Genomic DNA, 19,242 nt, shown 5'->3' on the forward strand with positions numbered 1-19,242 from the left:
ATTATGCAACTTAATGACACTTCTGGAGTCGGGTTTGTCAGGAGTTGGGAACGAGCTTATGAATTGTTAACTCGGCCCACCCCTGTGACGGAGCAGAGGTTGTAAAGTAGGACACATCCTCTCCCCTCAGAGCCACAACAAGAACAACAGCTTCAGCCTCGCTGTCGCAGCTGCTGTCAAACCGAGTCAAAGAGACTGGCTGAGCAAAATACTGAATATCATATTTTAATCATCGATGAACACGTACATCGGAATTGCAAAGAAAGAAAATGTGACTCATTGAGAACAAACTGCGAAAAGATTCATGATTTTTTTAGTGATTCTTTTCCCAAACTCAGTTCAAGACCAGTCACTTAAAGATGGACGACGCTTCTGCTCTGAAATATCCCGCCCACAGGGACCGCCATCTTGTGCCAGTAATGTCAACTGGAACCAGAGTCTGCACAGCGATGATGGGATCGTCACTCGTCTGACAGATTGGAAGTTGGCGTCTTTCACTTTTGAGTTCGGTCCATGACCCATCCAATAACATGGAGGGGATGGGGTTTTATGACCTGCGCTACAGCCAGGCACTGAGCGGACATCCAGATGTTTTTATTTTTACCTTTGGGGATCTGCCATGTTGTCATATTCAGTATCTTCTGACTTGGTTAATTAGTTAATTGCTTGGTTGGGTTTTTGATTGGTTCTTTGGTTGAGTTGTCGGTGGTCAGTCAGTCGAAATGTTCATCGATTAGTTGAGTTGTTGGTTGGTTAGTTTCTGTGTTGGTCGCTTGGTTCATCGAATGCCTGGTTCGTTGGTTGGTCAGTGATCTAACTGACGACTTCTCCATGACTCCAGCTTGAAGCATTTTCAGTTTATTCATCAATTTAAAAAGTGCAGATATAGAAACATGTCGAGATGTGAACAGAGCAGAATTTCCATCTTATCGAGTAATAAAATCCCAACACGTCTCTGCAGGAAACGTCTATAAAACCCGACATCTGTTCCCCCCCCCCCTGTTTCACTGCTCAACAAGAGGAAGACTAACTTCTTCAACACTCTACAAATGTCCTCACCACAGAACGGTGTTACACAGACTGACTGTGTCGGCACTGTACCTGGAAAATCTCCCTTACATGTAATCGACTTACAAGGGTGTAAATACAACGTGGGTGCAATTGCACTTGTGATAGAGCTAAGTAGATTATGTACGAGGGCGGTTTTCATTTTAGTACAAATTTCTTACTTGTCAGGAAGAGAAGAGCCGTGAAACCGCCTTTGCATTTTGCAGCTCTTCAGCGCAGAGCGACCTGCAGTGTCTGTTCAGCGAGACAGGGAATTCTGGGCTATCGTGGAGGTTTAAGGGAAAATAATCAATGAGAAAACATGAATATGAATTCGTCAGACTTGACGGAGATGAAATGCATTCAGTGATGAGTGACTGGTGGCAGACGCACATCTCTGCCGGGTTGTTTCCGTACGAGAAAAGAAAAAACCTGACATTTCTAACTGTGCATTTCTGGGTTGAGAAAGTCGTGCAGAAAACATTTCACAGTTCAACAAGTTCCAAAAAAGTCTGGATGTGATGGTGTCACCGTGAAGTTTGTCTAAGTTGTTGTGTATTTAGTTAGCGGGCGCTGAAAGGTTCCCGGTTTGAATCCTGGCTTGGCTCTGGCCTCTGTTTGTGTAGTTTGCATGTTACCCTCATGTCTGAATGGGTTTTCTCATCTAGAAACATCTGGATGTGGGTTAAGTTGATTAGAGACTCTAAATTGTCCGTAGGTGTGAATGGTGTTTGTCTCCCTGTCCAGGTTGTCCCTCGTCTTTTGGATCGGCCTCAGCCTCCCCCCTCACCTCGAAAGGAAAAGCGGTGTAGATAATAGGTGGATGTATTTTGAAAAGAAACAATCACATATATTGTTGTGATAAAGTTCTATCATCCCGACCTCTGCCTCTTTAAAGTTCTCCCCCAAACACCTGCTACTAATCTGTAATGAGCTGCCATCACTTTCAGCTCAGACTCAGATAAACAGCATCAACCTTGAACTCATATTTATAACATCAATAACTCTTTAACCCCTGAGTCTAACTTGATATACAGCGTCATCTACACTATTTGTTTCTGTTGTGTAATAAAATACATTTATCTTTAAACAGAAAAAGGACGTTTATGATGTACTCTGTTCTCTCTAGATGACGGACCCTATGGAAAAACAAAGGATATATCTGGACCGGAGCAAACCATGGCCTCGAGAAGACACAGTATACCAGGTATGTTTACCTCATCTATCTATCTATCTATCTATCTATCTATCTATCTATCTATCTATCTATCTATCTATCTATCTATCTATCTATCTATCTCTCTCTCTCTCTCTCTCTATCTATCTATCTATCTATCTATCTATCTATCTATCTCTCTCTCTCTCTCTCTCTCTCTCTCTCTCTCTCTCTCTCTCTCTCTCTCTCTCTCTCTCTCTCTCTCTCTCTCTCTCTCTCTCTCTCTCTCTCTCTGTGAAACCCTCTCTCTCTCCGTCACCACACTGAAGCCTCTTGTCTTGATGTCAGCTTTGTCAAACACAGAAGCATAACTCTGACTAAGATTGAGCTGAGAGCCTTGTTCCTCTGTCTTCACTGGGAACAGATGCTCAGTTTATGAATGAAACACGAGTCTGGATTACACACACAAACTGTCAGACGCACCATATGTCGCTATAAAGCTCACAACCAGCTGTCAATCACGTCAGGTTCATGCTGAAGGGTCGTTTTCTGCGTGTATTGAGATTGGAGACTTTTATGAAGCTGCTTTTCTGGTTTATTACTCAAAAAATCTTCAGATTGCAGGAGGAACTCGATTGTGCTTTGTCTTTGTTTCATTCTGCAGCCGTTTAAAAAGGCTGTTACCCCAAAGCTGTCACTGCACATTTCATGTTTTGTGTTTCTTATTTAAGTTTGATGGATTTTTCTGGTTGGATTTCAGTCCAACTCCTTCTTCATTTCTTTCTTTTTTCTTTGCTAAAACAAATCCCCCTCGTCCTCTTTATCCGTCTCACTGTTGCCCTTTCCTTCTTGCTAATTGTTGGATATGTAATATTATCATGCATGTGCTGCACGTCTGAATGTATGTAGGCAGAGGCTGTTTTGCCACATGATGGGTCAACTTGTAAAAGACGTCTCCACAGTTCTCTGCTTCCATTATATAAATAATTAATTTTAACCTCTTTCATTGAATTATAGTCCTGAAGGTATAATTATTCTTATAACTTTATTATATCCAGGGTGCCGAGATGAACTAGCAAATAAAATGCAAAGTTGTAAAATAAACGATATGTATAAAATGCACGGGAATTCCAACATGGTCGCCTCTGCATCATGTTGTGAGGGTTTCATTTCAGGTGTATTTCACTGCATCGGGACGCGTCTGTAAAAGCTCTGATGCTTTTATGCAAATGTGAGCAGCACGAGGACTAATTAATGAATGAGTGCATTTCTGATAAGGTGTGTGTGTGTGTGTGTGTGTGTGTGTGTGTGTGTGTGTGTGTGTGTGTGTGTGTGTGTGTGTGTGTGTGCGTGTGCGTGTTTGGCGTGTGTTTATCACCCACCAGATAAGTATGTTGTGAAGCACCTCACTGATCCTGAGTGTTGCCTGGAGGATTTACCTAATCACCATCCATCACACCACAGCTCGGGGTTGGGGACCAATGAGAGATCAGTGTAGCTCCTGTTTTTATAAATGCTAATGATAAACATAAAGATAATGCAGTAGCAGATCAAATGCTTTATTTTATCTGTGCTGGGGATCACGGCTTCCTTGAAGTTTCTCAGCTACTCCAGAGGAAAACCTTTCTCCTTCTCATGAAGTTAAACATTCTTACATGTGTCATTATAAGTAAAGTGAATCCCTGCAGGGCAATATTTACTATATTTGCTGATTTGTAGAAGTTATAACTTCCTCTAACCTCCAGTAGCCCCTCGCCATAGTTCTAACAGCTGGGCGTTTGGAGCCTTGGTGCAGATGTGGACCTGATCAGGTTGAGCTGTGGAGATCTGTGAAACCTGTGCACACACACACACACACACACACACACACACACACACACACACACACACACACACACAACTGACTCGTCTCTGTGAACTTTCATCCTGAACACTAACTTCAAAGCAGCAGGAGGATGAAGGTGAACGGAACTTGCATCAGTCCCAAGTCAACCCATTAAGTTGTTTACCTCAGTCTGAGAGAAGCCGCGGTTAATAGAAAACGCTGCGATGCCTTTGTTCGTACGGTGGTTTAATTGAGTGTTTGGGGAATATTCTGTTGCATTGTACATGAAGTGTTTTGTCCTGTTGAAATAGACGGAGTGGTCCGATGCTCCTTGATCCTTGTTATCACAGCCCACAGAGGATTCACTGGATTTCACTGTCGTCTCAACCTCAGTCACGAGATTCTGCATTTTTTTAAATCCTGTCCTGAAATGTTATATCATGTGTATTTTACAGTAATGATGGTTTTTAAAGGCTGTTTACGTGATGATTCTCAGATTCGTTTGTTTATTCAACAGATTGTTTAAATGCAGATTTTATTTATTTATAGTGTTGAAAATATGGTTTTAGAGTTCCAGTTGCATTGTGGGTACAAGGAAGGGGAGCGAGTGGAATGAAAAATACTTTTACTGGTTGTGCTGCATTCATTTTATTTTATTTTATTACATTTTTTAGTTGCAAATCAATTTTAATATTTCAAGTCACTTTACATTGACCAAGGATGTTATATAAGTGTACGATTGTTGAAGTGAGTGAAACGTTTCTGTGAAGATCTCGTCTCCTTTTAACCTAAAAATAGTTTTACTCGTTTTTCTGGATATTTTCAGTCTCTAAATTAACCTTTTCATCCCCGTCAGGAACTTCTCACGTAGAGAAACACGGAGGCTTTCATACTTCTAATTAACGGATGTTTATCTTCTCTGACCTTCACTTTTACGTTTCAGTCATTTCAGCAGATTGTCCCTCACTGAGCAGATGAAGGATCAGTGTCTCACTCAAGGACACACGGCGACAGACGTCTTTTAGTTTATCTTCCTTGTATCTCGCTTTAATCCAGGCATCAGGGTGGAGAGAGGGCCGCCTCTAACCACTTCTCTCTCTGCTGTATTTCCTGTGTGTGTCCTTCGTCCTCCTCTTCGGCCTGTTTTGTGTTTGTGTGTGTGTGTGTGTGTGTGTGTGTATATTCGTCTTTATGTGTGTGTGTGTTTTTGGTTAGAAGCTCTGCGGGGGGTGACCATGGTGGAGCTGGTGAAGAAAGAAGGCAGCACACTCGGCCTCACCATCTCAGGAGGAACCGACAAGGATGGGAAACCGCGGGTATCGAACCTACGGCCTGGGGGGCTGGCGGCCAGGTGATTGAACCCCAGGCACCGCCAGAGATTATTATTTCTTTATTAGGCATTATATTTAGAGTGGCCCTGTTAAATCCCTCAAATGTAATGAAATACTCAGGAGTGAAGAAGACAAACTGCTCCTTGAAGTAAAACATTGTTATAAAACACCTGATACACACACTTCCATTCTCTTGACGTGTGTCCTGTCCCGCTCAGGAGCGACCAGCTGAACGTTGGTGACTACATCAAGTCGGTGAACGGCATCAATCTGACCAAGCTGCGGCACGAGGAGATCATCAGCTTGTTGAAGAACGTCGGGGAGAGGGTTCTGCTGGAGGTGGAGTACGAGCTGCCCCCTACAGGTACGTGACCACTGGAGGGTTTCAGGTCGGAGGCAGTTAGTTCCAGTAGAAGTTGTTTCAGCTTTGGCTCTGAACTTTGGCTCTGGATATAAAACCCGTGACACCAAATCGTCCAAGTGTGAACCCAGTTCCCTGGACTCTGGGGTGAATGAAATGCAGCCGGCTGATTTATGTCAGTTCAGCCGGGATCATGATGCATAGAGTTGCTGCTAAAGGAAAAACAGTGCAATGCAACACCTTCCTGTCTGTAGTTCTAGTTTCCCCACGACGATAAACCAGTCGTGTCTGTAATGTTTCAGTCTTTGTTTCATGAAGTGCAGCACGGTAAAAACCTATCGATCTTATTGCATCTCTGCAGTAACGCAGCTCGTATTTGTATTTTAATTTGACAACCTCCATCGGCATCTAGAATTCAATGAATATGAACAGCAGCAGAAGCAAACTAGAAAATATTCATCTTCTTTTCCTCCCCCTCCTCTCTCTCTCTCTCTCTCTCTCCCCTTCTCTCCTCCCTCTCTCCTCCCTCTCTCCCTCCATCTCCCAGCACCAGACAGCACCTCAGGGGTTATATCAAAGACAATCGACATCTGTTTGCACAAAGAGGGGAACAGCTTCGGCTTCGTGATGAGAGGTAACCAGCAGTGAAATAAACCAGCTCCTGTATGATTGAAGGGAATGTATGAATATTATTGATTGATTGTCCTGCTTTGTAAAAGAAACAGGAAGATAAAAGCGTAAAAGTACGAAGCACATAACAGTGAAAAAGTAATTTCATTCATATTTTAATCTCTTTTTTCTCTAAGATGTTTTTTGTCATTTTAAGTCGTTCTTATCAAACTGATGAATGTTCAGGTGTTAGGTTTGGTTTTAATTATTTATCTGATGATGAAACCTCATGATTGACAGCTGAGCCTGACTCATGGCTGGTGTGGATTGGCTGGTTCCACATCAGATTATGTTAAAAGCTCAAGTAGGCAGCAGTCGTATCTGGGATATGTTGGACTTCTTTTTGTACAACGGGAGGAAGTTGAGACCTGTCGTCCATCTTTCGAGTCAGTCTGAGGTTTCTGACAATAGTGCCAAATAAAACACAGGAGCATTTTTCTGTTTTTGATCTATCATCGATCTATTGATCAGGTTTAACTCTTTAAGGTCAGGAGGAAGTTTTCTCTCTGTTTGAGAGAAAACAGGAACCTTGTCAAAGTCCATGTTTTTAATTGTTAGTCGACTTCTTTCCAGAATCCACAGAGGAAACCGTCGGAGTGGGAATTAGAAAATGAATCAATCTGTTCACTGATGGATCAGCTGATTACGTTTCTCTAATTTCTAAAAGAAGGATATGGAGGTTTCTAATAATCTGAGTTCAGAGTTTGAGTGCGTCCACCTTTCCTTTCTCTTCCTGCAGGTGGTACACAAGAGGACTGGCACAGATCACGCCCCCTGGTGGTCACCTACGTGAGGCCAGGAGGCCCTGCAGACAGGTAGATCTGACCACACACGTGTATATACTTGCACATTAATGCACAGAACCACACAGATGGTTACACATGTACAGATGAAGAGGATATTTTTAAGGTTTAAAAGGACGATCTTTTCCTAAATAAAAGTGATGTATAGTAAAAATAAAAGCCAGATGAACACAGGCCTCCGTCGAGTTGACACGAACACACAGTTCAGTCAGCTGCAGTCGGGGGTCTGGGAGATTTGTCTGTGCCCTCATGCAAATAAAGCCCAAGGATAACAGTGTCATTCCCTGTGACCGTCACTGGTGTCTTACAGTTATGTGTTAGTCAGAGCTGCAGCGGCATGAATCACCTCATATCCCGTCTAATGTTGTCATCATGTGTCGGTCTCAGCCTTCATGTTGAGGCAATAATCCATAACGTTTTCATATGAATGTCAGATTTGAGGCGGTTTAAGTGATGCGACGGTGATTCAACCTTTTGTGGATTCAAAACGGGAATTTATACATATTCATCCTGTTTAACATGGGAAAACAAAATAAGATATTCTCCTGCAAAGGAAACAATGACTTTTGAATTTTCCTATTTATCTGGAATAAGATCTGTAAAAGATTTGTTTAGAGAAAAGAGCTTCATCTACAGAAACAAAGACCTTCTATGTTAAGAAGAAACAAAAATGTGTCTTATAAAACACAACAGAATGAACCGTAATGTTGTAATTCAGATTAAAAACCCAAAGAAAAATATGTTCAGTTCTTAAAAAACAGGTTTGACAGTTCTTTGCCTGACAGCACGAGATTATCAATAAAAGAAATATTGTGGATCAACTCCCACTGAAGCTGCTCTGGAGGTGAAATAACCATTTACTCAGATATTTCCTTTAATTCTCATCCGTGTGCATTAACTTCACAAACATCTTTCTCATCTGAAATTCCCATTTTCAGCTGCTGCAGTTGTTCCCGTGGCTCCGGCTGCGACAGGAAAACTGGAACGAAAATAAAGTGTAACCCTGCGCTGTGATCACTTAGCGGCTTCAATCAGTTGATGCTCGACTTTAGAACTGCGAGACGCTATTTATACTCCCGTTGCAGCTCTGCGCTCCGTCAGAGCTTCAAAGGAAGAGACCGTTTCACTGTAAAATTCATCCCAGAGCTTCTAAAAATAGTTTTAACATTCAATGTGCCCTAATTAGTCAATCAAACATATATTTACCTACAAATGTACAAGAAATGAGCTCAAACAAAGCAGATTTTTTTTTATTTTAAAACACATTCCAACAACACAGACGGAGTAAATCTCCTCAGGTTCACACTTAAATTGAAGGACTGGGGCGAGACCGAGATTAAATTCTTTCTTCCTATTGAGTTATTTCGCCCCGAAGCTCATCCAACACCGTTTTAAAGAAAATCTTCCTGAAAATGTGGGTCAGTCCAGGGGAAGCGAATGAGATGCTCATGCTGCTTTATGTCCCATTCATCTCCCAATTGGAAAGAAAAAAACTTAATCCATAGAACCACACAGTCCCAGGGGTGCCCACGTTTTTTAGCATTATACCAACTGAGAGTTAAAATTACAGCGAGAGCGCCGCGGTGTTTTCATCGCAGGATCGGAAATGAAACTGCTTTCACTGCAACGTTATGTGAAACCGAGAGGGAGCGCGTTGAGAAGGGGAAACCATGAAGCAGGTCTCGTTGTGAAAGACAAGTCCTTTAAACGGTTTATGACGGAAGTTAGAGCTGTGGGTAGAGGGCTGGATCTTTAAATGAGGAACTGGAGCCGATCCAAGATGATACTGGGAGAGATTATCTTTAGTATCTTATCTCATCTTATCTGGTTCATGTGTGTCTGCTCAAACTTTGAATCAGACTTTTATTTGACTCCAGATATTAATTTTTTTCAGTGAAACTTTCGAGATACCGGGCTTAGCTTGCATCGTGTTGTTAAAAAGCTTCAAGGCTATTAGCGTCATACTTTACATCTTCTGGCTGGTTTGACGACAGCTCGGCGTTACTCACACCCTGGCATCAGGCATAAAGCATCTATCAGCTGTCTAACGCAGGAATCTGCATGCACAATTTAACATTTCCACTTTTTAGGGGAAATAAATTATATCCTTAAATAGGCTACAGCACGGAGAGGCTCCTAAATATCACGTATCCAGTCTGTGAATGTGTTTTAGTCAGAAAAGGGAAAATTGAAATGACACTAGACCACATGAAATGAAGAGATTCAAATAAATATACTATATCCATGGTTCCATCTCAGTAGTTTGAACATTGGGAAGCAGCAGCTTCACCTGTGAAGTGTCCTCCGTTTGTACCTGAGGTGAAATGAAACTGCAGATGAGACGAGGGGAGACGAGAGGATGATGAGTTCAGATCCATGGACGGTAGAGGAGGTGAGAAGTAAAGGAAAAAGGCTCGTAAGATGAAAAACAAAGTATAGAATACGCTTTGAGGATTGAAGAAAGGAGTTAGGAAGGGTAGGAAACCTTCTAGCAGCAATGGGCCGTACCCAGTTATACAAATAACGAATATTTGAACTGGAACTTAGTGACTGAAGGAGGGAGAGGTGACAAAAAGGAAACTGAAAGAGAATAATGGTTGATTTCCTTCTTGGGTGGTTTCTTTGGCTGTGAATTATCTTCTATAGTCTTTGAAGTTCATCACTGTCTTGTGTGTGCGTGTGCGTGTGTGTCTGTGTGTCTGTGTGTGTGTGTGTTTCCAGAGAGGGCACGTTGCGTCCCGGTGATCGTCTCCTCAGTGTGGACGGCGTCCCGCTGCACAACGCCAACCACAGCGACGCCCTCATCGTGTTGGCCCAGTGCGGACAGGAAGCCCTGTTCCAGATAGAGTACGACGTCACCATCATGGGTGAGAGGCCGCACACACACACACATACACAGCTACACACACAGACACACACACAAGCACACAGAGCTCAGGGGTAAAAGCTTTTAGACTTTTCTAAAATGCCACTGACATTTAAAAAAAACGGGTTGTTTAGTTGATGTGTTGACATTTCCCTCCGCCTCAGGCGCAGCTCTGACTTTGTTCTGGAGAAATCGGTTCAATGTAACTCTCCAACAATCCAATGTTAAAAATCTCTGGTCATCAGGTGATTGATCCTCTCGAGGGCACATCTGCCTCCAGCTCAGCTGCTGGACTGTTGTTGTTTTAGAGACTGAAATCACTTCATCTGCACGTGAGCGTCAGCTCCCGGCAAAAATATAAAATCAGTAAAATGTAAAATCTTATTGTTTTCTTTTCTTTCTCCAGACACGGTAACGAACGCCTCCGGTCCGCTGTTGGTGGAAATTGTGAAGTCGCCAGGAGCAACTCTGGGAATCACGCTGACGTCGGCCAATCACCGGAACAAGCAGGTCATTGTCATCGACCGGGTGAAGCATGGCAGCGTGGTGGACAGGTGAACACACACACACACACACACACACACACACACACACACACACACACACACACACACACACACACACACACACACAATGTAATCTGCATGTGAATACACTTAATCTGTGGAGGTAAAAGATTTTGGAGGTGGAAGTTCGACATTTCCTGATAATTCGGTTTAGGCTAAACTCTTTTGGACCAAACCAGGAATTTGTGAAAAGTGTTTTCATTGATCATGTAAGTTTATCGCTGTGTGAACATTTGCTGACAGGAAGCATCAGATACAGTCTCAATGCAAAGTCGTTGTTATAACATCACGTGATTTAATCTGCTAATTTTCATAATCACATTTACTGTAATGTTTAGAAAAACTAAAATAGAGAGAACTTAGTAATGTGTCTTCAGGCCGATGGGTCGTCAGCTGCTCCAGGGCACGTGACCTCTTTTCCCATGTGGTAATCGTCCTTGGGTTACAGATGTACAGCGAGTGGGTGTTTATGCACAGTATATATTCTGTCTCTAACACAGACACAGACACACACACACACACACACACACACACACACACACACACACACACACACACACACACACACACACAGACACACACACACACTCAGGCCTGTAACTCACGCAGACAGTAGGAGACAGGATTTTGCCCCGGGCCTCAGTCTGGCTCTAAAATATACACGAGACCCAAAATGACCTCAGTGGACTGAACGGTTTGACTGTGTCCAGGTCGTGTCCCTGCTCATCCCCACATGGTCTCCACATTCAGCTTTATTCATATCCAGGGTTTTGTCCACCGGGTACAGAGCAGCGGCACCAGCTTGCTGATCCGAGCTGGTCGGGCGAACCTTCGTAGCCTCGACGGACATAAACAAGTGTTTCCGTTCGTCTTCCTCTACAGATGTGGAGCGTTGCATGCTGGGGATCACCTGCTGTCCATAGACGGGACGTCGACCGAGCACTGCACGGTCCTGGAGGCGACGCAGCTCATAGCCAGCACCACGGAACTGGTCAAACTGGAAATGATCCCGTCCCATCAAACCAGGCTCGCTGGGAAACAGCACGACACAGGTGGATGCAGTTTAAATGGTTTACCTTCATTTGCACAGACGGACGCATGAGACAGATGGAGCAGGTCACTTGAAGCCACATTTGCATTTTATTACTGCTCTTTGAACCCACTCGATGCAGTTTGTGTGAAAACTCATCTTCTCAGTCATTAATTTAACAGACGCCATAAAGATTTCCCTCTGTTTGACGTCACTCTGGGTCACAATGGGCCTTTAAATCCCTAAAAACGCTGATATATGCACATACAGATACAAGATTATTTCAATTGTACGAAACTGTTTATCTTTAAAAATGCCCCGGACACATTATAGTGCCACTTACATGGAAATGAATCGAATTTGTGAGTCACCGAACTTATTTTAAAAACTTACATTATTCAGATAATCTCACCTGATCTCTGCCCGTGGGCTTTGTGGAGAAGAACTGCTTTTTACATCTGGGATGTTTTAGTGTTTTAGGTTTGTTCATGTGCACTTTTCATCACGGCCCCTGGTTATAAACTGGGTGTTGGACACATCTTGAATTAGACCTTTGACCTTAAATCGACTGATCTTGACTTTCAAATACGATATGTAACAATTCTTTATTGGAAAAAGTCTGAGAACGACTGGACTCGACTTGTGTTCTTACATTAACCAAAATGTTTCCAACAATGTTCAAATCCAACTGCGTCATATTGGCTTTACCCGTGGCTTTTCCTGTCTCTGCTCTAACTTCCGGGGTTTAACCAGTCGATAGTTTTTTCCGTGTATATGAATAAAACTTGAAGTCATTATCCGTGAAGTCGTGTCAGGTAGATTTTCATCGGCAAACGTGGTGAAGACAACAACTCCCATGATCCCCTCTGCTTCACAACGTCATCCAACTAGGTCTTTGGTTGTTGTTTTGATTGTGAGACCCCTAGTGGCCAAAGTTCCATATTGTATGCTACATAAAGAAATAACTGGATTCGACAAAAATTAAAATTAAAGTCAGGCGTGATTTTGAAATTCTTTCAATGAGCAGATCCAGGATAATCTTGTTCCATGAGTTCAGGCTCTTCTGGCTTCGTGTGTTTTCCGACTCCGCCAAGAAGTTTGTTTTTTCACCCCAGTCTTTGGTTTGTTATTAACCAAGATCACACAGAACTTGGCTGGAAGGATTTGTTAGAAGTCAGGGAAGCGCCCATTACATTTTACATCTGGATCAAAGGGCAGATCCAAGATTTCAGACATTTCTCCTGATTTCTCAGGGAATAATTCATGGATCTGACACCTTCAGGGGACTAAAATCTCTGAGTGTGTGTAAGTTGGTGCAGCTTGATTGAATCCAAGTGTTGGGCCTTGGAGTAAAGGTACTTTATACTTTATTATTCATACCTTCAGCTGGCAGCGTTTGCAGTCATCAGCATAATAGAGCTAGAGGTCATATAGCATCACTTTAAGTCTTCATGCCATCACCTCTTCCTCTGCTGTCACACTGGATAACCATGGCCCCAAATTAGAGCAAATCAAAATGGCAACCAGGTTAACGTTGGAGTTTTTTTGCCCCAATTAAGTCGCCCATGTGAAAAGAAAATAATCCCACTGAGCCTGATGTCGTTGTTCGCTCCTTCTCACGAAGCCGAACGCAGATTGAGGAATATTTGGGCTGCAGCGGCGACTTGGTGCTTAATTAGCTGACGTCGGGTTTTTCTGCACCCACGGCCGAGCGACGACTTCTCCTCTGCAGGAGAATTAGTGCCAGTGGATTTACAGGAGGGACGCTGATGCCGACGGCTGTTTTATTATCCAGGGTTAATGCCTCACGGCTTAAGGACACACACACACACACACACACACAGGAACACACACATGTAGGACCTGCGATAAAGCAGCTATTATTAATCCTTTAACATAAGTAAGACAAACTGATTTCTCTGTCTTTTTATTTTTTTTGCATTTTTCTTTGACCTAATTAGACAAACGAAGAGAGGATGAGAACGACAGGATTAAGGAGAAGGCTGAAAGAGACGGAGAATAAAGACGAGGGATTCTAGATTTTTTTAATTAGACCGAAACCTCGGGCCACTTCCTTTAGAATTTGTGTGGGGTGGCAGTTTTGGCTCAGCACGAAAAGGACGGAGCGAGGGAAAGTTAAAAAGAGAAGTGGAGAGATAGAGTGACAGCGGCAGGCTGGTATTTCATTAAAGTCATTACACCTCTCTTATAGGCGTCGGAAGCTGCTCTCGGCCTTTTACCTCCTCCTCCTCTCTCCCTCTCTCCCTCTCTTCCTCTCCTCTAATATACAGATCTCCTCCCCTCAAACATCCCTCCTTTCTCCTCTTGTCTCCCGTTTTATCTGTTCCTCTTCTTTCTCCCTCCCACCCTTCTATTCTTCTTTTAGTCTAGTTTGAAGTGGTAAAAAGAAAAAACTACAAAGTTAATTTTAAGAAAGTCCTTGAAGTTAGAGATGGTAACACACACACACACACACGCACACACACACACACACACACACACACACACACACACACTGGAAAGGTCACAATCTCATCTCGTATCTCCTTCATTTGTCTCTACGAAGCCAAATTCATTCCTCCCTTCTAATCATGACTGTGCAACTGTGTGTCTGGGTGTGTTTGTGTGTGTGTGTGTGTGCTGTTTGTGTGTGTGTGTGTGTGTGTACAGTATGTGTGTGTGTGTGTGCGTGTGTCTTGGGAAGTGAACGCAGCTCATTAGGAAACTGATGGCCTTGCAGCAGACCTTGTGGCCAGCTTGCCACCGCTTTATTAATAGACGCTCTGATTAAAGGTTTTGCAATTTGCAATTTGCAGTTTGCGGTGTGTGTGTGTGTGTGTGTGTGTGTGTGTGTGTGTGTGTGTGTGTGCATGTGGGTGTGCCACTTTGATTTGTGTCATTGTTATTGCAGCTTAAATCAGTGTGGCTTCGTGAACACACACTTCCTGCCTCGTGTGTGTGTGTGAGGTGTGTGAACGATCACAGGTGAGGCTGCCTTATATCTTCCCCTCCTGCATCTCTCTGTTTTACTGCAGCCCCTTCCTTGTCAGCTGATCTGTCTCGGCGGCGCTTCGCTGGACTTAACGACTTTATTGTTACTCTGGGGGAGGATTAGACGAGAAAACATTTTCACATTCCTCAGATCTCGCTCCGAAGCTGCCCGGCACTTAAGCCCCGCAGACCTCCCGCCAACAGATCGGTTTATATAAGACGGCCGACGTGTCGAGGGAAACAAAAGCTGTGTGGGGTAGATGTGGCAGCACGAGGCAGCTTAGGATCGACTTCAGGGTTTAGATAAGTGTCTGTGTGGTGAGGAACCAGTGTTTCCAGATGTACGATAATTTTGCCCCCTGATCAATAATGCATGATGTACGATAAATATAACGCAAATAGTCCTTCCTGTCTCGTGTTTCAAAATAAGAGCCTTGTGCCTCGAAAAGCATCGTTTCTGTTTCTGTTATGACGACACAGCTTCGAAACGTCGATATTGAGCTTCTCATTCCTACTCTGCTCACGTACGATCATTTTCCTCAAAATACAACAATGTAAACACGACAACTTTTCCCATCCTGTGGAGGTTGTCAGACTTTAGCCACGATCGTCGGCTGATGCTCACAGCGGGAACTTCTCCCAGATTGAGGCTCTTCCCTGAGGAAACGTTTCCACCAGCGTCTCTGTGTTTTTAATCAGAATTTGCATTTTGTAGCTCTGATTCGTTTACAATGGAACAAATTAAGGCCAAATGATTTGCTGTAAGAAAACAGAATGTGCAGATAACCGTGTGTTAAAGCAACAAACTGCAACAACTTTACATCCAGAACGTTTTCTCAGCTGAGAGTCTGAGAAGTTTTAATCTTACGCGTGCAGATGTGAGGGGGGGTTAAGTTTTATGGTTCGATAGAAGATGGACGCCGGCCCCTGTGTTCTCACCAGTAACACAATCGTGTGTGTGTTCCAGTGAAGGTTCAAAAGTCGGACCACCCCCACTCCTGGGACCCCTGTGTGAACTACTGTCACCCTCTAAACTCCACCCTCTGCAACACAAGCTCCACCCTCAACAAGTCGTGGACCGCCTCCAACAACAACACCATCAACAGCCTCGACTACTGCAAATGTAAGAACACGATTTCGTTACTTCTTATTTTTAATATGTATGTGATTGCTCCTGTTTACTTTCCCTCCCACCTGATGTTACTCATTGTCTTGCCTCTGTTTTAATTAGTTCTTCAGTCCCTGTCCCTTTTCCCATGCAATGCATTATGGGAATATTTGGACATCACCTCTCTCTTTTTTTGCAGCTCTGGTATCTGCCAGTTTCTCTCCCGGCTCTACGACCACGTCCGGCCCCAGCAGCCAGAGCTCCAGCACCTTGCCCCGGCCCTCGGTTCCCATGAGTCCACGCAACTCGCTGCTCAAACGACGGCAGAGAAAGAAAGAGCACAAAAGCTCCTGTAAGATCCGTTCACCTGTGGGTCTGTCGGCAGGGAAACTGATCCTGGAAACGTCCAACTCACACAAGTGTCCCTGTGTGTGTCTGTGTGTGTCTGTGTGTGTTTAGTGTCCCTGGCGTCCAGCTCGGTGGGTCCGGGGGGTCAGGTTGTTCACGTGGAGACCAGCGAGGTGGTTCTAATGGGCGACCCGCTCAACGGCTTCGGTGTCCAGCTGCAGGGGGGAATATTCGCCACTGAAACACTGTCTGCACCCCGCTCATCCGATTCATCGAGCCCGACAGCTCTGCAGAGAGGTGAGGATCACACACACACACACACACACACACACACACACACACACACACACACACACACACACACACACACACAAGCTGTTTCAGGGGCTGCTTCCTTCAGAGGTCTGACGAGCTTCATGTAGTCTGATCTACGGAGGGTTTCCTCCCTTAGCGCTGCAGCGTTAGCTACCATGTACATCAGCCCAGGAAGGATCCACCCGTTGCTCGGCCATGTTTCATTTTTATCTGGTTATATTTAATAAAACGTTCGTATTTTTTTAAGTTTGTCTTGAAAAATCTTTATTTTTAATCTTTTATTAAAAGTCTTGGCTTTCACTCCAAGAGAGGATGCGGCCGATTTAATTATAAAACATGGGACAGAAAATAAATCATTTGTTTGCGGTGTATAATTTCAATTGTATGAAGATTTGATTTTGATGTAACAATTATAGTTATTTTAACAACACAACCCCAAAAACATCTTGTTTGTTCAAGATCAATACCACACGAACAAATGCAACAGTTATTCTGAATATTAAACTCAAGTAAATAGAAAATAAACACGTATACACTCTGTAAAACATTCTCACAATACAGAGATTTTGTTTTAGTGTTTTTTTTGTATCAGCATCAAAGTGAATCAGGTTATTTGAACAACTTTAAAGTGCAGTTCAGCAGCATGTAGTTTCAAAGGTTGGAACAAATTGTTGAACCTGTGAAACACAGATGTTGTTGTACAACTTTTCTAGTGGCTTTGTGTGTTTTTTTGTGAGCAGACATTTTTGTGCTGCTTTACTTAGCTTTTCCTGTGTGTGTGTGTGTGTGTGTGTGTTTGTGTTTTTTGTTTGAATGTGTGGGCTTGTGTGTTTGTGAGAGACTGATGGTGGGGTTGTCTGTGTGTGTCTGTCTGTGTGTGTGTGTGTGTGTTTAAACATATTGAAGCATTTTATACACACGAGTGTGGGAGGTGATTTTACAAAATATCCATCTGTGTGTGTGTGTGTGTGTGTGTGTGTGTGTGTGTGTGTGTGTGTGTGCGTGTTTGTGTATTCCCAATCCGCTGTTTGTTCTTCAGTGTTTCTCTATATTAATTCTCAGTTGTGTTTGCATCATATGTGTGTGTCTATATATATCTGTGTGTGTGTGTGTGTGTGTGTGTGTGTGTGTGTGTGTGTGTGTGTGTGTGTTTGGTGCAGATCAGCGTTGTCATGGTATTAGCAGCTTCTCTAAGTGCTGAGTGTGTTTCTGCACCCGAGGCCTCCCTCTCTCCATTAGTGCCCACGCTAACAACACTAATTAGCTGCTTCCCCTCGCCCACGTCACACAGATCGATAAGTACCTTCCTCTGTGCCTGTCGGGGTGAATCCAAACAAACCCCCTCACACCCTGAATTATATTTAACCCCAGCTTATCGTCTCTAAATCCATCTTTAAGTCCTGTGCAGCCGTGGCCAGCGAGGACGTCGGCTTTTAACGCTTTAGTCTGTAATCATCCTGCATCAGTGCTGCAGGAAGTTCCTCTGCCAATATGATCTTTTATAGTTTTAACAGTTTATTATTCACGACTGGTGTTGAATAGAAAATGTGCAACGTGGAGTCTGAACTCATCTGTTGTATTTGGCTTTACAAGTAGTTATGTTTTGTATTTGTTGGAGAATTCACTGATTTGAGGTTGAATGAATATGGATGAATAAAGTTCCACCTACAGAAATATAAGAAAAGGTTTATTTAGTTCCTGCATTTGTCCGCTAATGAAACGATGCAGTGAGATAAGACTAAGGACACGTTCACACATTGTTTGGTTCAGACTTTCAGAGTTTTCAGTTTAGTCGGAAAGTAAATATCAGGAAAGGTTCCTCAGACCACGTCCAGACCAACGCACCAAAGTTCAGTCCGACCAGAAGAGACGTTCTGGGTCCGGATCAAACTGAGCCATGGTTTGGTTTGTTTGCAAAGTGAAAACCTTTTGGGATAGTTTGGACTTCTGGACCAATCACAGGAAGTAGAGACAGCATTAAACAATAGAAGAAGAAGAAGAAGAGGAAGAGGAAGCAGCTGCAGGTTTGGTTCAAGTCTTCACCTGCGTCAATGTATTTGAATGACGAGAACATTCATTTTACTTATAACTGGTAGTATTACTATAAATATTACAGTAAAAACAAAATGGACAAATTGAACTGCATTCAAACTTTTAGCCAAGAAAACGTCCTCAAACAGAACCGAGTGAGTAAAGATGGTTTAAATTCACCAGTATTAAGTACGATTTTGCCTTTTCAACATCGTACACTATTTGTATCATTAGCCTGCGAGCAATGCACTTAATATTTTATGACTGACAATATAAAGTGTGATTGAAGTAGGAGGTCAAATATCAATACGTCCAAGTATCTACTGCACGAGGAGAGAAGCAGAGCAGCGAACAGCTAATAACCAAACAGCTGTCGGACGATGGATATTTCCTGAAACAAGTGACGCCTGACTTCTCACTTTTACGGCCGAATTTACAAGAAGACATTAGCAGTGAAGCACCAGCTGTAGACGACGCTCCACAAAGTTCACAGTGTGTTTCCGACTGAAGCAGCTGATTCCTGTCAGGGAAACTGGTGACAGTGCAGGAACCGAGTGACTTGCAGGGCTTCTACACCCACCCCCCGCCCACACATCCTGTCTGCTAATATTATTATCATCACATGTTTTTATCCCTTTTCTCTCATTATTCACAGCTGTTATAACCTTCAACATCTGTCTTACTTCTCTTTTTTTCATCGTCAGCATTTGTATTTGTTTTGTGGTATTTTCGGCTCATCAGTTATTCGTGAAGCACTTTGAGCTGGACTAACCTTTAGAGTCGGACCTGCCTCTA

At 43.2% G+C, this 19,242-nt stretch overlaps 1 protein-coding gene across 1 annotated transcript in view; it reads left to right on the top strand.

The window, feature by feature from the left end:
• grip2b (glutamate receptor interacting protein 2b) overlaps positions 1–19,242 on the top strand; it is a 202,560-nt gene that overhangs the window by 166,562 nt on the left and 16,756 nt on the right. The window contains 12 exon segments of the mRNA XM_035152981.2: positions 2,177–2,254; positions 5,244–5,379; positions 5,578–5,723; positions 6,268–6,354; positions 7,129–7,204; positions 9,914–10,059; positions 10,465–10,612; positions 11,507–11,676; positions 15,613–15,768; positions 15,953–16,105; positions 16,213–16,353; positions 16,356–16,398. Coding sequence (XP_035008872.2) covers positions 2,177–2,254; positions 5,244–5,379; positions 5,578–5,723; positions 6,268–6,354; positions 7,129–7,204; positions 9,914–10,059; positions 10,465–10,612; positions 11,507–11,676; positions 15,613–15,768; positions 15,953–16,105; positions 16,213–16,353; positions 16,356–16,398 — 1,480 coding nt within the window.

This window comes from Hippoglossus stenolepis, chromosome 3, assembly GCF_022539355.2.
Source record: "Hippoglossus stenolepis isolate QCI-W04-F060 chromosome 3, HSTE1.2, whole genome shotgun sequence".
NCBI lineage: Eukaryota > Metazoa > Chordata > Actinopteri > Pleuronectiformes > Pleuronectidae > Hippoglossus > Hippoglossus stenolepis.